This window comes from Petromyzon marinus, chromosome 28, assembly GCF_048934315.1.
Source record: "Petromyzon marinus isolate PM22_M1 ecotype Great Lakes invasive population chromosome 28, UKy_Petmar_22M1.pri1.0, whole genome shotgun sequence".
Classification (NCBI taxonomy): Eukaryota; Metazoa; Chordata; class Hyperoartia; order Petromyzontiformes; family Petromyzontidae; genus Petromyzon; species Petromyzon marinus.
Window position 1 is genome coordinate 10,466,679 of NC_133694.1, and position 23,554 is coordinate 10,490,232.

Consider the following 23,554-nt stretch of genomic DNA (forward strand, 5'->3'; position numbering starts at 1 on the left):
AATGCATTGGGCTCTATGGTACAGAGTCTTGATGAGAGAATTCTTCTGTGATGGATGGTGGGAATCCGGTTTCAGAGAAGCATCCGTATGGGTAGCTTTCCTGTAGACAGAGTGGCTCATTGAACCATCAGGTCTCTTTTTTATTAGGACATCCAAAAAAGGTAGCTTGCCATCTTTTTCGACTTCCATGGTAAATCTGATGGCTGGGTGTATGGAATTGATGTGGTCGCGGAATTGGTCTAGAGCAGGCTGGCCATGTGGCCAGATGACAAAAGTGTCATCCACGTACCTCTTCCATAAGGTCGGGCGTAGAGTGGCAGTCTGGATGGCGTCAGTTTCAAATTTTTCCATGAATATGTTGACTACAACCGGAGATAGGGGGGGGCCCATTGGGGTGCCCTCAGTTTGTTTGTAGAAAGTTCCATTCCAGGTGAAGTATGTGTTGGTTAAGCAATGTCTCACCAGGGAGGGTACATCAGTATGCAGTCCTTGATGAACCAGGTCTTCAATGATAGCGATGGTGTCAGGTACCGGGACTTTGGTGAACAAATACACCACATCAAAACTGACAAGCAGGTCGTCTGGGGACAGGGAAATACCATTGATTGTCGATACCAGGTGAGTAGAATTTAGTACCGCAGAGGTGTTTTTTTCCAGTGAAAGGTCGCAGTATATCAGCAAGAAAATGTGCCAATTTATAGGTGGGGGAGTTTATAGTAGAGATGATGGGACGAAGGGGTGTATCTTTTTTGTGTATCTTTGGAAGGCCATATAATCTTGGTGGTCTGGCAGCAGAGGGTTTCAACGAGAACTGTTTGGTCTGATCTATTAATGCTGTTGAAACAGAGATGATTTTGTTCGTTTTGGTAACCAGGCTGTTGGTGGGTTCTCTTTTTATTTTTGTATAGCTGCCATCGTTGAGTTTTTATTGTGTTATTTTATATTATTTTTTTATTATTTTATTCTCATTCTACGTGACTTTACCGAAAGAACCAAAGAAGATGAATCCTTGCAGTCACGAAAGCTTTAAATCGAAAAGCAATAAATTATAGTTGTACATCTAACACACTAATTGAGTAAAGCGACACTAGTGATACCATAACATATGCATCAGTACATATTTTTTTTTAAATACCTGTTTTATTTTACTTCGGAGCTTCCATAATATGGGAATTACTATTTTAGTGTGTTAAAGTCTAGTTTTGTTAACAATGTACTTATCTCAAAGTCGCAGATTAATTAACCATTGAGTATCGATACATCGTTGCATCACTCAATAATTTACATTTGCCTCACAAATGTAAATTATTATTATTATAACACAGACATGTCCTAACACGCAGGCGTGTTATTGTGCATGAATCTATAAGTGATATGTGTTGTTTTATTTCAGAAAACTTCCCTCCCAACATTACCAGCGACGGGCAAATTTCTACCATGCTGAATCAAGTAGTTACAGTCAAAATCAGCGCAGTGGACTCGAACAACGACACCATTGTATTTACCATTTCAAGAAATTCCTCAGACCTCAACATCACAGGTGTGTGTGTGATTTATTTTGGCATTTTTGAGAAGTCAGTGGTTGGAATTCATACAATTGTTGCTCTACGTGATGATAATTTAATGTTTTCCGTGCTAAATAAAATGACATCTCGATGTAAAATTTTAGAAAGGTTCCTGTTATATTTTATTCCACATATAGTTCAACTTGGTGCCAATTTTCGTACAAATTTGCTGGGTGGCAGAGCCCCCCGATGCCTCTGAAGGTGGCCAGGAACAAAAAGAGCTTGATTAAGAACAGAGATGATGAATATTTAACTAGTTGAATTGTGGATATTTGGAGATTTAGAGACTCCAAGTCAGAAAATAGATTTTACCAGGTCAGAACTTGAGCTGACATTGGGCTTTGTTACAAGGTTGACCGGACCAATTTCGTCCTGGAAATATGCAATGCATAAGCGGGACCATCAGTTGCACTGGTTAATATTTTTTATTGTGTAATACATTCAGAAATATATTTTACAGTATTTAAAATACATCACTCTACTGTGTCTTTTTCACTTATAATGTGCACTCCCTGTGTGGGACCCTACCTCGCTTGTTGGTGTTACTGTACTCTTCACCCCTCGAGGTTGCCCACCTTATTACCCTGCCTGACCATACGTTGTACCTTCCCTTGTTTTTCTTTCTTTCAGTAAAATACTTCTGGTAAATTACTATTTTTCAAAATAAAAACTAGCCTAACAAAAAATTCTGCAAAAATATAATTTTCTGAACATCTATACAAACACAATTATCTGTGCTCATTGATTACTGCTGTTGCTGGTGGTGGGTTTCTGCAGCCGATGGGACTTTGACGTGGAGCCCCAGAAGCTCAGAGCCAGCATTTGGCGTGGTGAGCGCCAGCAACGGCAAGGCCTCTTCTTCGTTGCTGCTCAACCTCACCTTGTGCAACTGCAGCGCAAACTCCACGTGCAACTACAACCAGACCACCCTGAGCATCACCGGCAGCGACGGATCCACTTTCCAGGTCAGTTGGGCAGTCATTCACTTGACCAGTTCACTCACAGCCATTACATGATAGTTGTTTCCAGAAAACACTTTTTCTGGAAAGTTAAACACGAATTTTTTTAATGGGTCACTCTCCTTCCATTCTATGAACCAAAACAGTGTGATATTGCTTCGGCATTGGGGCAGAAGTGCAAATAACACAAACTGAACACATTTCAATAACATTGCCCTTAAATACAAATGATATATTTAATGAGTAACGTTTAGACGATGTCCCTCTTTCGTAGCTATGAATATATATACAATATGTATTTCCTCTTCAGGGCAGTGTTATTGACGCATGTGTTGGCTTTCTTTACTCTATGTTAAATTACGAGATTGCTTTGTGAGTTTCTTCCCCACAAAATTAGGATGTGTTTTTTCACATGAAAGTTGTATTTGTTGTTCAGTTTTCACGCTTAAAAAATATATATAAAGTTGGTCAAATATCTATATATTAAAATAGTTACTGAATGTGAATTCAAGTGATCCCTTGGGTGTTATTCTTAAATGGTGGACACCTTGTGCTGGTGGAAAGTCTGTATTTTTAAAATATATTAATAGTTATTAAATTTATTCTAGCTTTTAATAATGAATTTCTCATTCAAAAGTTCAAGAATGTATTTAAATATCCATATATGTGCAAGCATAGTGCTGCATAAAAATTTACCAAACATTAAAAATGTTATAATTATTCAAATGTACATTTTAATCGAGTACTTAGGGCAAAATTATGTAATTATGGTAAAATAATATTTTATCTGGATGTGAGGTCAGAAAACAGCATTTCAGTTTATCTATTTTATAACCCACACATTTACCACTTTCTGTGCTCTTGAATACCGTTCAATCATAATGCTTGATCGGCCCTTAGGGGGGAGATGCCTTTAGTTTGCGTACATAACCCATGTCACGCTTAATTTATTTGCCGTGTTGCTGCGATCGTCTGAAGGTTTCCGGCTGTCTGTGTGATCCTGGCTACGCGGGAGTGTACTGCACGGACGACTACAATGCCTGTGTAGACAGCCCTTGCCATCCTGGAGTGAACTGCACAGATGAACCTGCACCCTCCCTAGGCTTTTCGTGTGGGCCCTGTCCCGTTGGGCTCACAGGCAACGGGAGCAAGTGTTACGGTATGTATATATTTCACTCTTTAATTGTGTTGATGAATTCCTCGTTCATTAGAAATAAGGTGCAGTACAGACTATTTTCACGCAATCAATGAATAATTTTACTTGCTCAATTAAAACAAATGCCATAAGAATCCACCATATAATAATATTAACAACTTTCTGCAGTGATAATGAATAATCATAACTTTTTATTGAAAAAGAATAAGCGGTTTTACCCTTCCTGGCAATAACACAAGCGTTAAGATTTCGATTTAAAGCTTTCGTGACTGCAAGGATTCATCTTCTTTGGTTCTTTCGGTAAAGTCACGTAGAATGAGAATAAAATAATAAATTGATAAAATAAAATAACACAATTTATTATTTTATTCTCATTCTACGTGACTTTACCGAAAGAACCAAAGAAGAAGCGTTAAGATGTTCAAACACTAAGTAGAAACCTATTGCGTTCTCTGGTCTTGGTGAGACAAGGCCATGTCTCTGGTATATGCTAATTAGTGTCAAAGATAATGCATATATTATCAGAGCATGTTTGTTTTTCATGTTTTGCCAAAATCGTGTGTGGTTAATGCAGCCTTGACGCCTTGCAAAAGGTGTCTATTTGTTGATTGAACGTCTTAACAACTCCTGTGTTATTACACCTCCTGTGTTATTACAATAAATGTTAAAGTCACGTAGATAGGTTATCTTTGAACCTATCTATGTGACTTTACCGAAAGACCCAAAGAATATAAATTCCTGCAGTCACGAAAGCTTTAAGTCAAGACCTATTCTGCTTTTTTCATCATTTCAATCCTGACAAAAAGGTCCCATAGGCATATATTTATTTTCCTTAACAAGATTGCACACTTTCATTAGACTTAGCACTCTTGTCACTTTCAGATATTTTGGATGTTGACAAATGATAAAAAACACCATAAATCGAACGTTGAACGCAACACATAGGGTATGCATATACAAAGGTGGTAAAGGTACGGCACTCCGATTGCTTGTTCACTCCATTGCTGGCAGGAGAACCTCAACTGGAGTATATTTTTGACCTACTCTTCCATGCTATCCCAGATGTCATGGAAGAGGTGCGAGTACCCACACTTTACCCCACGCGACTTGCCTCATGGACTAACTGTGCAGCACACATGTACACCTCTGCGTGGACCAAAGTGGGCGGATTTAAGAAAATTCCATTATTGTTTCAGCTGCCGTTGCCGGAAGATGAGATTGAAACCGGAGACCTCTGATAATGCTTAAACAATGTACATCTGCTTAAAGTAGATTAACACATAGGATTTCGTGACCAATATTATCCATAATAGAGGATTTTTCGGTTCGATCGCATAGATATCAACGTGTCGTTAAACCCCACCACCACAAGACAAAGTCAATTAGTAAGGTTTGTCACCTAAACAAAACATGCCAATTAGTTACTCGTTCAGCACACAGATATGTTGGAGACTAAACCCACAACATTTACGATCCGAGTACAACGTTTCGCCGCTAATTAGAACCAGCACCTCATCAGGTGACGACCAGAATTGTGGAGAAATCCTCCTCCTGTTTCAGTCTCAAAAACAGAGGGGAAAATTTGATGTCATAACATGATTGTTTTATGCACCGTTGATGGATCGGCAGATGTGGACGAATGCCTGGAAGTACCAGCCAAATGCAATCAGACATGCTTGAACAACAATCATGGATTTACATGTTCTTGCAACATTGGCTACATCAACACCACCATCGACAGCTCTACGTGCCAAGGTATCAATTACATTGTTACAATATATTGTCAAAACGTAAATATTAGAAGGGGTAATATCTATTTGGTAGTTGAATGCGATTTGACAACCAATTTTTTTTCCTATTTGAATATTAAGTTTTATACGTGACGTTAATTGAAAGATATCTGACGGGAAACTGTGATATTGTCATTTGAGTTTTTAAAATTACCTACGATATATGACATATGAAACAAAACATTTGCATCAGTGAGTCATTATCACAAATGTGTTCTTTTTTTATGAGTTACACTTTTGAAGAAAAGTATTTTTAGTGAAAAGGTATTTTTATTATGTACATCCGAATGTTACATTATTTTGTTCTCTGCATGTGCAGATATGAATGAATGTGCTCTCAATTCGTCGCTTTGTGCTGAAAATGGTGTCTGTTTCAACACGCCCGGGAGCTACGAGTGCAATTGCAAGGAAGGGTATCAAGGGGTTGGCTCTGTCTTGTGTCAAGGTAAACACACTTTTACAAATGCGTCGCATATTTAAAATTGGATTTTTGTCATTTTTTGTTTCAAAGTGGAGTTTTTTTCAGTTTGTTTACGATCAAATAGTGGCCCTGGAACGTATGAAATAATCGCAGGATGCAAGAGGTGACACACGTCCTCAGCTGGAGCTGACTTTTGTCACCGCACAATTGTACAGCACGGTAGATCATACCATTTTCAGAATTTATTCATGATTTTTTAAAAGACGTATCTTCCGTGAATCCTACGAGTTCTGTCGTAAAATGCGTGTCAAACGTATGAAGTGCTGTATACAAAATACAATGGTGCATTGCCAATTATTAAAATTGGTCCCTTGGGTTTTTCAACCTTGGATGCCATAGGAATCGCACTGCAGGGCCAAGTACACTGACACAGTTTGTGTTGTAGAGCACTGCTCCACAACTGGTGTGCTGCCGCCATGGCATAACCCCAGGCGTGCCGCGATGTTTTAGAATTAACAAAAACACAGACAACAAAAGAGAATAATTAACAAATGCATAGACACAGAGACATCAACATAAAACAATGAAATAGATGTACACATAGACATTGAAATGAGACAGTCGGCAGACACAGAAATTAAAAAAATATATATAATGAAATAGACGGACAAACACTCCACTTGAGAAAGAGACGCGGGCACACACATCATCATTATAAGCCTTGATCAGTCTTCTCCTGGATTAAGTGCCTACAGTTATTTTTGGTCAAAACAAAGATTGTTGCTCGTAACTTTTTATCCTCGTCGCCTACGTCTGAGTCTACAATAATAATAATTAGCAGTCCTCTTTCACTGTTGTAGGATGGCCTCCTGACACTATGTCAGTCATGGGGTTGATTGACCATATTTCAGCACGTCGGTCAATGCATGCGACGGTTGTTAGCCGTGAGACCGGGATCGGAATTAATATTCCCGGATTCATGGTGCAGTGCCCTCGAATGTGTTGTAATCTTCTAAACTTAGTTGAAAATAAAAAAAAATTGTGTTAATTTCTTTGCAGATATTAATGAGTGTAATGCCGCGATCGATCCCTGCCTTTCCACAAACAACTCCTATTGCCAGAATACTCCAGGGTCCTACAAGTGCAACTGTTCTCCTGGCTACAATGGGACAAACTGCACAGGTAGTGAAAATGTGTCAAAGAGCATGTCACAGATGTGAAGCAGTAAACTTCCATATGGATTAATGGTACAATGAAAAACCAACGGATAAGAGTTGTAATATTGAGTATATCATTTCCATAAAACAGGGGATAATCTCAAAAGGTAACCCAGATTGTACTGTATGTATTTTGAACTTCTTTCGCACCATACGTAGCCAACTGTGCTTATCGGAGGTGCAGAGGGAAGGACAACAAACTAAACATAAATAGCAGTTCTAAATAAGGATTGTTAAACACATAGTTAGAATTGTGTGTGCATATAAAGTATTTTGTTATTGACAGCAAATGCAATTAAAGTCTGTTGCAATGCGGTAAATACACTGTAGGTATGACGTCATAGAATAAATGCACACCCTCTAAAAAATGCCACACATACACTGTGCCGTGTCTTTTGTTTTTGCAGATATTAATGAATGTGCAATTCAAAACGCATGCCATACCAATGCCGCCTGTTCTAACAACGAGGGTTCCTACAACTGCACTTGCAAACAAGGCTTTACAGGAGATGGCAGAATGTGCAGTGACATCAATGAATGTTTGACAAATTGCACAGGCCAATCTGTACAGTGCGTCAACACGATTGGATCTTACATCTGCTCTTGTGCTAACGGATACATCGACATTGGGAATAACAACCCAGGTAACGATACATTAAAGTGGTTTAACTGCAAAGGTGTTATTGGTATATATCACGTCAAACACGTTATTGGTATATTACATTAACCACATGTTATAACCACTGTTTACATCCCAATAAATGGTATTCATTTTATGAATCCAAAAGTGATAAAGATGGATCTGCACTTAAAACAGTTTGTGTCCACCTAACGAAGGTGGACACATCCATCACCTAGACAGATGTTTATACCTATATGGCAAAAAATATAGATGTATGTTGAATTATCTTAGACATGTCATGTGATTGTAAATCATGAACCCAGAATTGCAGTGGTGGCATATGTAACCAGGTACTGTAAGGTGCAAGCCAGTGTTAAGGTGCTTTGGCAGTTGAATATCTCTGCATATTAATTAAATATTCTAGTTAGAATTTTCTAGCTCTAGAATTTCGGCGGGCTACGGCCACCTTAGTTGCCGTCCATAAATGACGTCACGCACCTGGGAGGTGGGGGGGGTCAGACATTTGTGACGATGTGTGACGAGGGGGGTGGGTTGAGAAATGTGACGTCACATCAAAATGCGCAACTTTAAATATAGACAACACGTTCTATTTAATTAAAGACTTTTTAATAAATGTTTTGTCCTACATCATAGTGCAGTGCTACATTAAATACGCACATCAATGACAATAGTTTAAAGAGATTTTAAGCATGTTTTATATATATTTTTGGGAGGGGCAGAGCTTTGTGACGTCATATTTGAGGGGGGGTCTGACTTTTTGTGACGTGTGACGAAGAGGGAGGGGTCAAAAATCGCCCAAAATCACGTGACGTCATTATGGACGGCCCCTTATTCTCGTTCTTGTGGAGGGCTTCTCAGCGCTTCGCGCCTCGCCCATCACCCCCACTGATGTCCGCTTCTTCCCCCCCAAATGTGTGCAGATACTACTGTCTCTATTGTATGTAGAGTGTGTAGGCATATATATGCCTATACACAATACACTTCTTTTTTGGAGTCGGGGAGTGCAACATTTTGGGGGGGGGGGAGGGGGTGGTCGACAATTATTGGAACCCAGTTGGATAAACTTTTTACCCCCACATCTGGGGGGGGGGGTCCACTTTAACTTCTTGATTCAGGCCTTCTGAAAGGATCTTAGAATTTAGTTGAAGAAAAAATGGAATGCTGAGCTAGATACAACTGGTCCAGGTCTATTGTTTTCACATATCCATTGAGAGATATGAATATATGGGGGAACTGACAATTTATAAATGCAATGTTGTTGAAGCTAGACTGATGAGGGCAACTAACATCTTTGGTTTGCACTGTCAGGAAGTGTTAACATGCAGTATAAGTGACTAAAGTGTATTCGGTTTAACAAAGAAAGCTCAACACATTTGTGAATAACACTGCCTGAAAAGGAGAAGTTATATACCTCTGCTCTTGTTCTCATGGATGGGCCCACATTGGGGGAAACAATCCAGGTAACGATACATTGAGGGGTATATGTATTGATTGTTTAATAATTGGCAATGTTTGGTCCTCACCAGAAAACGGAATCAATTGTGTGGACATTGATGAGTGTAAAACTATGCCTTGCCCTCAATACGAAGAATGCTACAACATCCCTGGCACATACATGTGCAACTGCAGCAGTGGTTATAAGCGTAAGTGTTCTGAGTGTGCTCAGTATTGTGAACAATGTTTACTGACACATAGGCTGATGGTACAACTCCACACCTTTTTAGGTGTTATGCACATTTCAATAGTGCGAGTCATATTATCACAACTAAGATTTGATTTACACTTTTTGGAAGAAAAACCTGACTGAAACGCAATAATTATATATTAAACTTCATTGTAATGTTTAACTCAGAAAACCGAGCTGACGTGTTTACAATATTCTAGAATTCACAATTGGGTTTACGAGGTTGAGCATGCGAGGGAACGACTTCTCGAGCTCATGATTTGATTTCAGGATAAGCACAAGTTGTTGTTTACTTGAACAACAAGTAAACAACAACTTGTTGTTGTTTACTTGTTGTTGAAACGGGCTTTTTTCTGCTAAGTACAACTTACAATGTAGACATTTTGAGCTTGAGATAATTGTATAAATCAACAGAGGAGCATGACCAAGAACTAAGATAATTCAAATTAATTAATGAGGTGGGAACAGTTGAGCCAATGCAGATGATCTAGCCGTGTGCCATCATCATTGAAATGGTTAATCAGAGTAATTCTCACCAATATGAGGGCATTTTTTTGTACACGTGACTGATAAACATTTTGTTTACCATATGTGTAACTGTGTTGCTTGTGTTTCATTTATCAGGCGATGGGCAGGAATGTGTGACTTTGAATTGCAGTCAGACTGCCTGTATCGGGGGATTTTGTAAGAATGGGGGAACATGCTTCAATACACCTCAATGCACCGCCGAATGCAAGTGCCAAGCATCGTACTATGGTATCGATTGCCAGTACGGAAAAACAACTATCAACGCAAGCATTAAAACAGGTAATTTGCGTTGTACAAATATAGCTCGTAGGGGTCCTACGATTCCTCTGGCCTAATTTGTTTAAAACACTGAAATGCAATGATTTGAGATGTGACGTGTTCAATGGTTAATGCTTCCGAGTACTTAAAACAAATAATTCCAATCATTTAAGGCAAATGTTGAGATGTAAGTTTTCTTTGTGGGCTAATGTGGCTGTTGACCCGAGAACGTTAGCTATCCCGGCAAGTTCAGCTCGTAGATTCCGCTATCAACAAATATGTGAGCCCTCCCTCCTAACTCTGCCACAACTCGTGATAATTGTTTTTTTACCCTTTTATCTGGCAACAAAACTGACGCCTTTTTTACAAGGAGTCATGTTTACATTGACCACAATACCTGCGGTCGGAACGCAAACAAAAAAAAACAACAACTCTGATAATGGATGCACTGTCCTTGAAATTGATTGGCCCACACCAAGTTCCAATTCCCATCCACGGCTAACATTGGCCACTGATACGATCAATTGTGTCCTCTCCTTCACAAACCCGCATTGACCAGTGTGGTGAGGTATCGTCGAAAAACCGCCATGAGTGATATTGCATGGTGAGGCCTTTATTCAATTGTTGAATGAAAACAGCTGGATAAAAAAAAAGATACATTACTCGGCTACACACGTGTTAATAGCTACATTAACTCGAAATGTTGCTTTATCCAATGCATTGAATGTATGCCAAACATCACGAACAATAGTAAAGTATGGTATGTAAATATAACACTCATTTACGTTTTACAGGTGCTCCAAAGTTGAAAGCCTTCATGAAACTTAACTGCAGCATTTCACCAACACCCACAAATACAATTGAGGAATTGGCCTCAGCCAAAGTAAGTGAATGGTGTATATTAAGTTTAATTGCAAATGTTTCTGAAACAGTATTAATGTTACGTGTTTGTGTTCTGTGCGATAACTTAAATGTAACATGTTACCGAAACAATTAGTTATTTTTTTAGAATTGACAAATATATTATACTCTTTGGTTCTTTCGCTAAAGTTACGTAGATAGACAACGAAACGTCGTAGTCTATTATTTTTTCTATCTACGTGACTTTACCGAAAGAACCAAAGAGTATGAATTCCTGCAGTCACGAAAACTTCAAATCATGAAAAAGATATTGTGAATTTGTAAATTATTAAGTTTGGACGGCCTATGCGAGTCTACCATTTATAAATGTTTGTTATCATCAGCCATGATATCGTCACTGCTGGATGGTCTTGCGATTCTGAGCACAGGCTAATTTCATTACGTCGTCCTCCACTGTGGACATAGCCTCAGGCGTGTTTTTCTTCCTTTGGCTTCCACTCCATAATTCGACCACCGGTCACCATCCATTCCAGCAGCGTGTCCTGCCAAAGTCCACCTACATTGTCTAAACAGTCAATATGATGGTCTCTAACTTGCATATGTTGAATTCACGTTGTCCCTCTTTCTATCCATCAGTTCTTAGCATGCAACTCACCACGCTTCTTTGAGAACTTTTGCGCTTTTTGTCCCATATTCTTTGGAAATGTCAATGTTATTTTTGATTACGTGACTTGAATATAATTAACTTGCCCGGTTACAAACAACAATTGTTGACTCAAAGGTAATGACGTGCCCTGGTACTAATATTGTGAGTAGACATCTACTCAAAACAAATGGTTGTTTATTTATCATGAAGTCAATTGTCTGTTCATTAATACCATTAAATAAACAATTGAAGATTTGTGAAGGACATTGAGTAATTTTGACATTGTAAAGTAGTACACTTGCTTATTAATTTACATTTATCATTCGTCTTTTTGTTGCTTTTTTTCTACAGATTTTAACTAAACTAACACGCCTGTCTTACTTCAACTACTTTTATAACAACAACATTACAAATATCAGGTTGGTTTTGCAAACAAATATCAATCGCAGCCATCAAAGTTTTCCACATTTGAATACTGTACAATGTTAAGAGATAAAGAACATGTAATGTTTCATTTGCATGACATTTGTACAGCTTGTGCATTTTGTGGTGATTTTAGTAAATAATTATGAAATATTTATCAGATTATTTATTTAACCTTACCGGAGTATAATGATACTATTTCAGGAGGGTCCTGCCAAGTTTTCGCAGTCGGGCGATAATTGCTATGCACATTCCAATCGAGTAATTTGTGGGTATTTTTTTCAAATGTGAACCGTGACACCAGTACACAATGGCCTACTCTTGCAAAGGCTGCCACGAGAATCTTAACATCCACTGTGAAGCAGATGGCGCATATATACGTTTACGGGTAATACACCCAGAACCCCCGGTATTAACCAGGGCGGCCATTAGATTTGAACTGTGAACCTCCAAAACAAGCAGCGAACATACTACCACAAGGCTATGTTGCCATCTTCTTGGTTCTTTCGGTAAAGTCACGTAAATAGAAAAAAACGTTCAAATAAAAATTAATTGAAAATAATAAGCACAAAAACCCACGACGTTTTGATTGCAACACAAGCAGTCTTCATCAGGCGGAGTATGGTATTTACCATGTGAAAGATCCCCCTGACTATGGTAAATACCATACTGTTTTATTTTCGCCTGATGGAGACCGCTTGTGTTGCGATCGAAACGTCGTGGGTTTTTTGCTCTTATTTTCAATTTATTAAAAAATATATATTTACGTGACTTTACCAAAAAAAACAAGAATATGAAGTCCTGCAGTCACGAAAGTTTTAAGTCAAAATTTATCTTGCCGTCCTTCAGCGTTTAGTAGATCCGCCACTGTAAATGCATGTTTACATTAATTTGTTCTCTATCAATGTAAAAATATGCTCAGACTGATTAATTTATGAAATCTATTTGACGAATCACTTGAATATATACATGCAGTACTATGTAAACGCATACATTTAAATTCCTGCTCATGATAACATTCACAAAGCTATTCTTTAAAAAGTCGAATTGACGGTGACATGGCATAGTGTCGGCATATTCACCGCTTGTTGCAGAGGTTCACGGTTCGAATCCAGCGGCCTCCTTGGTTTATTACTGCTGGCGAAATAACCACGCTAATGCCATGCACCGTCTGCTTCACAGTGGATGTTAAAGATCCCCCTGACATCATTCGTAAAAGTAGGCCATCGTGTGCCAATGTCAGGGTCCCAAAGTCACTAAATTATAAAATTGCACCGCAAACTACTCAATTGGGATTTATACGTAGCAATCACTGCTCCCTACCGGCGTACTACTGCCTGTTTGGAGGCCAGGTGCTGCAGTCATCTTGTTCCAACAAGGACATCTGCTATGGGGGGGGGGGGTGTCCTTTGAAATGTTTGAGATGAGATGTAAAGCCCTCTGAGACTGCTCTCCCCGAATATAGGGTGCTCTATCGCACACAAATCACTGTCATCGTATTACTGTACTGTACTTAAAAAATAATGGGAACAACCTAAGGATGATGAGCGGCAGAAAGACCAGTGTAGCCACCGTCCCAAAAGGCCCACTTCAGCAATTGTTTCTTGCTGTGGTTGTCCCACCTGATGATGGACGCTTGTGTTGCACCCGAAACGTCGTGATTTAACTTATTTTATACCTACGTGACTTTACCGACAGAACCAAAGAGTAAAGATGTACTGGGTCCTGGAGATTGGAGGGAGACGTTTTTGGAAATGGAGGTTTTAATTAAGAATGCTAGGGTCTCTTGAGGATATTTTTTTTATTAAAATGGGAGTAACAGCAGTCTTGAGATTTTAGGGGAAGGTACTGGATGAGACACAGGCATTGACAAAACTGGTGATATAGGGGGCCAAAGTAGGTGGACACTGAGGAATGAGTTTGATGGGCAAGGGATCAAGGATGCAAATAACTTTTGTACGTTGAAGATGATTGTCGTTATATTATTTTTATTGAGTGATGTTAGAGGTAGGGACAGGACAGACAATAGGAGAAGCAGAGGCAGATACCAGAAGGATATTCCTTATTTCTTGACTTTTTCAGAGGAAGAGGAGGTAATGTTTGTCATGCTTGGCAGCTGACAGAGCAGTGGAAAAATCTGGGCATGGGGACACCGGTGGGAGTTTACAGCATTGAAAAGGGATTTAGGGATTTAGAGATTGCTGCACCATTTGCGATCAGAGCAGAATAGAAGTCTGATTTCAACCCCACCAGCTCTGACTGTTAAGATTTGCTTTGAGCCTTCCAGATGAAGGTAATTCCTCTACATCAAATTGATGCAGTTAAGCATTTATTTTACGTATATTTGATGATGATTTTGTTAACATTTGTGATTTTTTACGTGTATTGCAGCAGCACGGATAATAACGTTTTTTTTGTGGAGAGCTATGCTCAGTTTAACTACACAACGGAGAGTGCTGTGTTTGACTATTATACAAACACTCTGGAGACTGATATTCGGAATCAATTCAACACGCGAGCAGTGGAATCCATGGTTCTCGTCAGTTTAACAAAGGAACAACGTAAGACTTGAAAAATTCCGCTGATATTACTGGCTTAATACTCTGTGAAAAAAACTTGGTAATGCAACATCTATCCCGCGTACACACCACAATTTGGGTGAATGTGTGTAAGTCTATAAATGTGATTTTAGGTATTAACAGCATTATTCAACAGTACATTATGGATCTTGACTTAAAGCTTTGGTGACTTAAAGCTTTTTGGAGATTTTTTTTATTTCTAGCACAACATCAAAAGTAAATAAATGCATAATGCATTATTTACTAGTATACACTGTTTCAATTAGGGTTACAATTGTTCTCACAATTCAAATGTTTAAATTGACTCCTGACATTGGTTTCATGGGAAGTAACACATTTTTTAGGCATTTATATCTCCAACATTCTCATTGTACAGTTGACATATCATAGTTTCATAGTTAGTTTCATAGTTTATTTATTTGGTATAGCCCTGTGAGCCATTCGGCTCTTGATTCGGGTGCAACCGCAACAAACAAAAAACATGAACAAGAAAACATCTTAAAGTGATTATGTGACTGTGCAAACAGAAAATACAGGAAAAAAATATCAAAATATTCCTGAAATAGCACTGTACACCAATGCTGTGTGCAAAAATCCCAGTGGGATGCAAGTCAAATAACAACAACAACAACCACAAGACAACTAAGATTAAAGCAACCAGTCTAACTCCGTACTACAATAAACAAAAACATGGACAAAACAAAATAAACTTTTCTAATTCACCAAAATAAAAGCCATAAATCCAATGTAACAGTGATCATATCCCTGTACTCCTCAAACTAAACAAATAATTTTAAGTTCTATTAAGTTATTTTCAGATTTTAATATATATGGTTCATCAATATGGTTTGCACACATTCTTTTGCAGTAATATACACATGCATTTTGTAAGAGTTTGCTCACGAATAGAATGCATGGCTTTTACATCCATTGAGTGGCACGCATATATATTCATGTACACGATTCGTACAGCATAACTGCACAGTAATTAATTCATAATGATACTACAATAACTGTTAGTGAAATCAACGTGTTAATGTTCATAAAAAATGTTGGTGTGATTTCAGTTTCAAAGGATGAATTAAAACAATACATAAACTGTTCCACAACTATGCCTAAGTACGTACCAATATGGATAGATGGTACAGGCTTTGTGTGCCAGTCCCCTTGCATCACCGAAATCTACTGCAAGAACGGAGGGCAATGTCAGCACACATCAAAGGGGCCAGTGTGCACGTAAGTGCTCGATTGCGGTCGCAAACCACCAAGCACTGTGTTTATGCCAACACTTTTTGACGGATTTCGCGCATTTCTGTTTCAACATTTGTTGTGTGGAAGTCAGAATTCATCATAATCTGTGCATTATTGATTGTATGTGTTAACATACAATAATAATAGGAGTAATGATGAAATGCTCCCCGACAGATATAGGCAGCACAATATTGGAAAAAAACGTGTTTTTGTTTATCTGCACCTCCGATTAGCACGGTTGGCTACGTACGGTGCGAAATGAGTTCAACATACATACATGCAAGTTGTGGCCAGATATTTAATAATCGATTATTCTTTTTTCTAGATGCGCACCGAATGGAATTTACCATTCCGATGGAGATCAATGTCAGCACCTCACTGTGACGTCTCCAGCCTTCTTTGGCATTTTGTTTGGTAGCCTTGGTGGAATGTTATTACTGGGAATAGGCATCTACGCATTCTGGAGATACAAGTCTGGAAGAACCTATATGCTGTTTTGTAACAAGGGCAGGTATGAAATATATATCTTCATACACTTTCATTTGTTGTGTGGGTCTTGTAACTCAAGTTATCAATTTAATGGAATTACTAGTTTAGTCTTTTTATAAAGAGGATAGTTTTTACATCTTGAAAATATTATTTGGTAATAACTATTTTAGCAATAGTTGATTTTAACATTGTACCATGTTGTATTTATCTGGGGGGGGATGGCGGGGGATCGGTGGCATCATGGTTATGGCACTGCGTTTTGGACCCAGTGGCAGTGATATCTGAAGCAGTTTTTGGCCCCACACCTTCACCAACCTGCACTAACCAATATGGCGAAGTATGGTTAAGCACTTCCATGACAAACATGTCATAGGGGGATGCCTTCATCCTGCAGTAGACGGACAGAGAATTGTACATTATTTCACGATCATATTATTTATACACGGCTTAATACTGCATACAGCTCCTGGTGGATTATGTGTGTGGGTTTAATTGTATACATCTCAGGAATTTACATGCCCTTTTTTAAAATCTCAGTTACACATTTAATTATGACCAATTATGACTTTAAACAAAATTCTTCGTTGAAGGCTTCAACAAATTAAACGGGCAATTTGTTCGTGACACTGCGAAAATGGAGATATACGAGATCGTCTACAGTCATATCTGCTATTTGTTAAACAGTGGCAGGGGTGGCCCAGTAGTAACGCCCGTGCCACGCAGCAGGAAGGACCTGGGTTCATTCACTTATTTGGGCGCCTTTCTTCGTGAGGTTTGTGTGTTTTCTCCCCCTGCTTCTGCCTGGGTTTCCTCTGACTTATTCAGTTCGCTGCCAAAGCTAAAACACACCACACACAATGTCACTGGTGTTGGCAAAATAACCCAACTTAGCAGGACCCTCATGAAAAAAGAATCTTCAGACTTGGTGTGTCTTTCTTGTTTAAGCGTTTAAAAAAATGAACACAAATCCCCACTGTATCACGATGTGGTAAGGTGACATTCCTGTGCGGTCAGGCAAACAGTTACACGGAGAGAGAAACAAATCCATTACTATATGAATGTTTTCCGTTCTTTAAAAAAAGCATCATTTTGGCAAAGGGTTAAACAATCATACATTTTTAATAAACTAGCATCCACAGTCAATGAAGGCCACCCATTGCTTTCGCCGACCCACGTGGTCCCGCGATCCCAAAAATGGGTCTCACCCTTGCACGAGCTGATCCCAGTGCTCACTCTTTCCGTCTACGTTCTCGGCCATGGCTGACATTAACATCGCCAGTCTCCATCCTCTGGCCGCTGCCCCTTCTTAGCAGTATGTCCTGCCAAAGCTCACTTTACTTTTTTTTTACAATCGATACAATGTCTCCAATTTGTGTTTGTTCCACTGATCCTTGTGCTCCTTTTCCCTATCTCTGAGCGTAATTCCCAAGTATGCTTCTTTGTGCGCTCGTCAGATGATCGTTTTACATTTTCTTTCTTATTGTCGATCCTTCTGATCCATACATCATAGCCGGTAATATGCACGGATATATCTTCCGAGTGACATACGAAATACTGTTGCATTGTAGAAGGTACACTGTAAAGAAGTGATACTGCAAAAAACATACTTTATTTTGTTCTTTAACTTGATGTTGATATGCAAACAAAAAAGTCGTTGCCATGCCATTTTCACATTTTTGTTGTTGTAAATAACACCTAGCCATTCCTGATGAATAGCCAGTGATAACCTTGCCTTTCATTACTCTGACTCCCGAATCATCCCTGGGTTGATCGCGGATGTGTGCTACCACTGATAATCCACACGTCTCATCACTGTTTCAAATTGGATACTGTGGTAACTTGCTATTGCTCGAAATGCTTTTGATTGGAAACAAGATTACTTAATTGCTCTTTTGTATTGTACAGTCTCAATGGCAGTCATCCAGGAGGTGCGTCAGCCTATGACAATTACTCACGTAAGTAAATAATACAGATTTGTTGATGCATCGTGTAAACTAATACGTCGTATTTTTATTTTAAAGAAAAGCAAAACGTATATTTTGAAATCTCATTTTAACACGTAATAGGCTTTCGCGACCAATATCAATAATAGAGGTGTTTGGGTTAGATCGTGTAAATATGCAATCTCAATTGAAATCTCAATTTAAAACAATACAGTCTGTAATATATATTGATTAGAATGTAATCTCTTGCTTGGTAACCAATGATAAATGTAACTTTAATGTCTAGCGGCATAACTCGAGTGTATGGTGGAATGGAAACTGCAATTCTATAATGGTTATTATTCTTGGTTCTTTCAGGGTAGAAGGGAAATAATAATAAAATAATAAAAATATAAAACAATAAAATTGTCACGACGTTTTGACTGTAACACAAGCAATCATCATCAGGTGTGAAAACCAAAGCAAGAAAATTTTCATCAGGTGTGAAAACCACAGCAAGAAAATTTTCACACAGCAAAAAAATAATTTCTTGCTGTGGTTTTCACACCTGATGATGATTGCTTGTGTTGCAGTCGAAACGTCGTGAGAATTTTATTGTTTTATATATTTTTTATTTTATTATTTCCCTTCTACGTGACTTTACCGAAAGATCCAAGAATATGAATCCCTGCAGTCACGAAAGCTTTAAATCAAAATCTATAATGGTTGTCAACATTTCCGTTTATTAGTTAACCGGTATGTATTTTACATAAATAAATGTTATGATGAGTGTTCCTACGGGTGTTATTATCACCTATGAATCTGGTATGGAATGCATTTGTTTACATTCACTATTGCCATACGCATAGTGAGGGGCAACACAGACGGATGGTGTTTGCCCAACTCTGTAGACATGTTGTTGCTTCATGGAATATTTGGACTAAATATAACGCATAGGTCAGAAGAGGTTACATATTTTCACGAGAATTACCTCAGTGTAACTTAAATCAGCATATCGATTCAAATTATCGTTGTCTCGGTTTTGTTTGCAATCGTTTAAAATGTGCCCTTTGCATCTTAAGACTTCACAGAAACGTTTGTATTCTATGTTAATAGCCAACAAGTATCTCCGGAACTGATTCATCTACTCCTTTGGCAAAACTCGAGGCTTACGAACCTAAATATTCAACCAAATTTGCACTTCAGTAACTTTCTATGTTGGGTTCCTGCAGCCTTTTCACGTCTAATATTACTAAGCAATGTGCATGAATAGTAAGTGCCAAAGTACTCAGGTACGTTTAAATGTAGCACAGAACAGGTATAAGGAGGAAACTCGAAGCTAAGAAACGAGCACGCACACTTAGTAAACCCTTAGTATTCGCAGGGATACGTTCCTGGAGAACGGCGCTATTTTAAATACGTGAATGATAATACTCGAAGCTTAAGAGGGAAATACGGTTTGGGGGTGAAATATGCATTACGTTTTAACATAAACACATAAACTCTATATATTAATGAATACATATATTGCGTGATATTATTGTGTTATTTAACTTACCTTTAATAATGATGAATGTACAAATGTTTAAAAGTTCAAATATCAGCGAATTACTAAATTAATAGTGCACTGTATTATTTAAATGCAGAGAGTGAGAGAGCCAGATGTGCATGCAAATAAGGGGAAGGTTATCCCAGGTTACTGTATCATAAGAAAAAGGTAACACAAACATAACTTATTTCTTCCTTGACAGTGCATAGTTGTTGATAATAAATAAACACTCAGTAAAGGATGGTATGACAAATTCGCAGGTGACAAAAGTTAGGTTTAACCACTAAACCGCTATTAAGTCTTAAGCGCTATTCTCTCTGCACCTAATATAGAAATACATAAGCATGCTGTGTGTATTCACAGGGGAAGGAGCGATTCAAGGAACACATGCAGCAGAAACAGAGGTTTATGGCGTAAAATCCGATTTGGCTTTCACTTCATGGCGCCCCGTAAATCGTGACATCAACACCACCAAGGTAAGTGCAAATGCTCTAGCGCAAATCTTATTTCGAGGTGTCCAATATGAGTTTTTTTTTGGATTTTTTTTACATACTTTATATAAACAGCGCAACTCTATAACTCATTCGTCGCTTATTTTTTCAGATATCGATTCAACGACCGTCGGCGTTAAAAGGGTGTTCTGATTCGAAACAAGCCTTCCATGACCTGGAATAAGTGAACGAGTGAAGGAGACGGAAAAAATGCCAATGACGTCATGAAGCATCCGAGTTAATATACACAACTTCTGCCTAATTGCTGCGGTTGCGTTGAAATTATGCTATAATTATACAAATATTTGTATTCCTTAATTTAAATGTTATATGAGCGATGGTATTGTTTTTGTAATTAATTCGATACTTTGAGAATCTAAGCTACATTATCTTCAATAAGTATTCTTTGGGTCTTTTGGTAAAGTCACGTAGAAAATAATCTTAAACAACAATTATCTTAAATTAGTATTATGATTTAAGGGTTGACTATGATTTGACGGTTTTGTGAAGTGCAATTTGAGATTTTAAAATACAAGCATAACTTCATGCATTACATTTTGATTTAAAGCTTTCGTGACTGCAGGGATTCATATTCTTGCATTACATTACTTATGTGCCTTTATGATGTATGTCTACATCCCTGTTTCCATACTTTGTTTATAATTCTTTTGGGTTTTTTTCCACCTTATTCGCATGAAAACGTCTACATTTAATTGAAAACGCTAATTTTTTTTTAAAATGTGTTATTGTGATAGCACTTTGACATCTTATGCACTATATTTCAGATGTTTTTTTTTCAGTTTTCAAACCGAATTCATGACAATGTATGGATTATTTTGCAACAGCGGAATTAGAAAACTTTGCTTATAATGTCAGTGGGATCATGAAAAATAGTATCCTATGTTAAATGAATGTAACCCTTGAAAAAATGCATATCTTTACAAGTATTTATATGTGGGAATACGTTAATGTTTAAAGAGGCTGATATCTGAATGTATTAACTCATATTTTATGCATTGAATGAATGTACGTTGTATCCATATTGATGAAATATTGCCGACAAAGAACATGCCAGCGCTTGCAGATGCTATTGATTGCAACTAATTGAAGTCTTGCTGGTTCATAATATTGCTTGTTAGAGTTAAAATAACACGACATAACCTGCCACTGGTGAGCACAACCTCAGGAAAACTAAATAGAATGTACACAAAAGGATTACATTATCATCATTAATTTACTTTGTAGATTTCATGATTCTTAGTCAGGGGTATTTTAATGTTTGCAAAACAGACTACGATAAGTCATTGCAGTAATAGATGCAAATGTACACCAGACCAATCTGAAACAAACGAGAATGCTACGCAAGGAGTTGCTGATAAAATGGAAGACGACATTACTGTGTTGCATTTATTTGGGGGAGCATTGGTGCATTGGTTAGCATACCGGCTATGAACCCAGCAACCTGAATTTGAATCTCAGCCATTGCTAACATTGGTGGCAAGCAATATCTGGGCTGGTCATGGATCCTCCCCCCAGCCTTCACCAACCCAGCATGGTGAAGAATAACCAGCATGGCGAAGTGTATATCTAATAACTCCCATGACTAACTGCATGAGGCCTTAATGGTGGGAAAAAATTGATAAGGCCCAATCATTGACATACATGTGAGAAGCCACTACCCTGGATAGGTGATAGCATCTGCTGAATCAAATTTAAATTACCTAGCAGAGAAAATGTGGATTATAGGAGGTCTGCCTTCCACATTTTTATCACTGCAATACCGCTGTGCAGTCTCTTATGGTCAAGGGTAATGCTGTTTTAATCGCAATAATATTTAAGAATAAAATGTGATTCAAATGAATTGTATGTTTATTGTTAAACCTGCTTCAAATTAAATGTTAACGATATATTTTCGTTTTTTTCACTGAGTGTTTTTTTCGGCGTGGTCTACGACATTTCACTTCATGTGCTGGGAGATTTCTGCAGGAGTAAAAAGTCAGACGTGCCGAACAACCTGAAAACACACCGGGGCCGTACAGCATAATTGGGAAAACGTATGCAAGGGTGCAATAAGATTTTCAACTCTTACCTGCAATAACCTGATCCATGCCATGGTTACATTTTGTTCCACTAACATGCAAAATGTCTCTCCATAAAATGCTGAAAGGGACACTGTCATGAAAATCACATCGATCAATAACACTGTGGCCTTTAAAGGAAAATATAAAATAGGCACCATTCTGCCATTGTCCCTTCTTTTTTGTACCATGAAGAAGGGCCATTGCCCACGTCATCTAGTTTAGGGGCCGTCCATAAATGACGTCACGCACCTAGGGGGGATCAGACATTTGTGACGAGGGGGGGGGGGGTGAGAAATGTGACGTCACGTAAAAATGAGCAACTTTAAATATAAACAACACGTTCTACTTAATGAAATATTATTATAACACTAATTTTGATTCATTTTCATTATGAACTTTTTGATTATTGAAATGTATTAAGGTCACCTTTTATTTATAGTATAGATTACATTAGTGTTAAACATAAGAATTGGAAGTGAAACTCCGTCACACTTTTATAGAGAATAATACTTCGTCAGGAGGAAGTGCAAATACAATCTGAATGCCTTCGTTATATTAAAAACGCTTGATAATTTCGAATAAGAATTTTAAAAACGTAAGTACTATTATTCCTGTCATAGCAATCGACAGCATTTTTAATCACATACATTTGTTTATTTAAAATATCAATATTACATTTTTATACTATTATGTTACGTTAACATTTATAATAATATAGAGAGAACAGTTTTTGGGTACAAAGATATCAAACAGCTATTTTTGAGCATGGAGAGATAATGAATCATGGAGTACCTACTAAATGTACGTCATTCGGCAAGCGTACAATAGCCAACGCGTCCTCCATGATTCATTATTCCTCAAATTTGAGTTCTTTGTACCCAGACAATGGCGTCATGCTTCATTTCGCCATTGTCCGACTATAAACCATGAGTGACTGAATTTAACCATTCAGGATCTTTGATTTAGTATTTTATGCGCAAAAAATTATAAATTGTGCGCAATGAAACTTCTGACTCTTAGCCATCAAGGCGTGGAAGGGTT

The 23,554-nt window shown here is 38.0% G+C and overlaps 1 protein-coding gene across 1 annotated transcript in view; it reads left to right on the plus strand.

Moving 5' to 3' along the window:
* Window positions 1-22,341, plus strand: part of LOC116946997 (uncharacterized) — a 111,433-nt gene extending 89,092 nt beyond the window's left edge. The window contains exons 64-80 of the mRNA XM_076070185.1: window positions 1,394-1,540; window positions 2,343-2,530; window positions 3,503-3,683; window positions 5,310-5,435; window positions 5,790-5,915; window positions 6,951-7,073; window positions 7,516-7,752; window positions 9,278-9,394; window positions 10,060-10,242; window positions 11,016-11,104; window positions 12,080-12,147; window positions 14,543-14,712; window positions 15,798-15,966; window positions 16,307-16,492; window positions 18,376-18,425; window positions 20,305-20,417; window positions 20,545-22,341. Coding sequence (XP_075926300.1) covers window positions 1,394-1,540; window positions 2,343-2,530; window positions 3,503-3,683; window positions 5,310-5,435; window positions 5,790-5,915; window positions 6,951-7,073; window positions 7,516-7,752; window positions 9,278-9,394; window positions 10,060-10,242; window positions 11,016-11,104; window positions 12,080-12,147; window positions 14,543-14,712; window positions 15,798-15,966; window positions 16,307-16,492; window positions 18,376-18,425; window positions 20,305-20,417; window positions 20,545-20,616 — 2,345 coding nt within the window. The 3' untranslated portion in view covers window positions 20,617-22,341. The remainder of the gene's footprint in view (window positions 1-1,393; window positions 1,541-2,342; window positions 2,531-3,502; window positions 3,684-5,309; window positions 5,436-5,789; window positions 5,916-6,950; window positions 7,074-7,515; window positions 7,753-9,277; window positions 9,395-10,059; window positions 10,243-11,015; window positions 11,105-12,079; window positions 12,148-14,542; window positions 14,713-15,797; window positions 15,967-16,306; window positions 16,493-18,375; window positions 18,426-20,304; window positions 20,418-20,544) is intronic.
* Window positions 22,342-23,554: the final 1,213 nt, after the last annotated feature.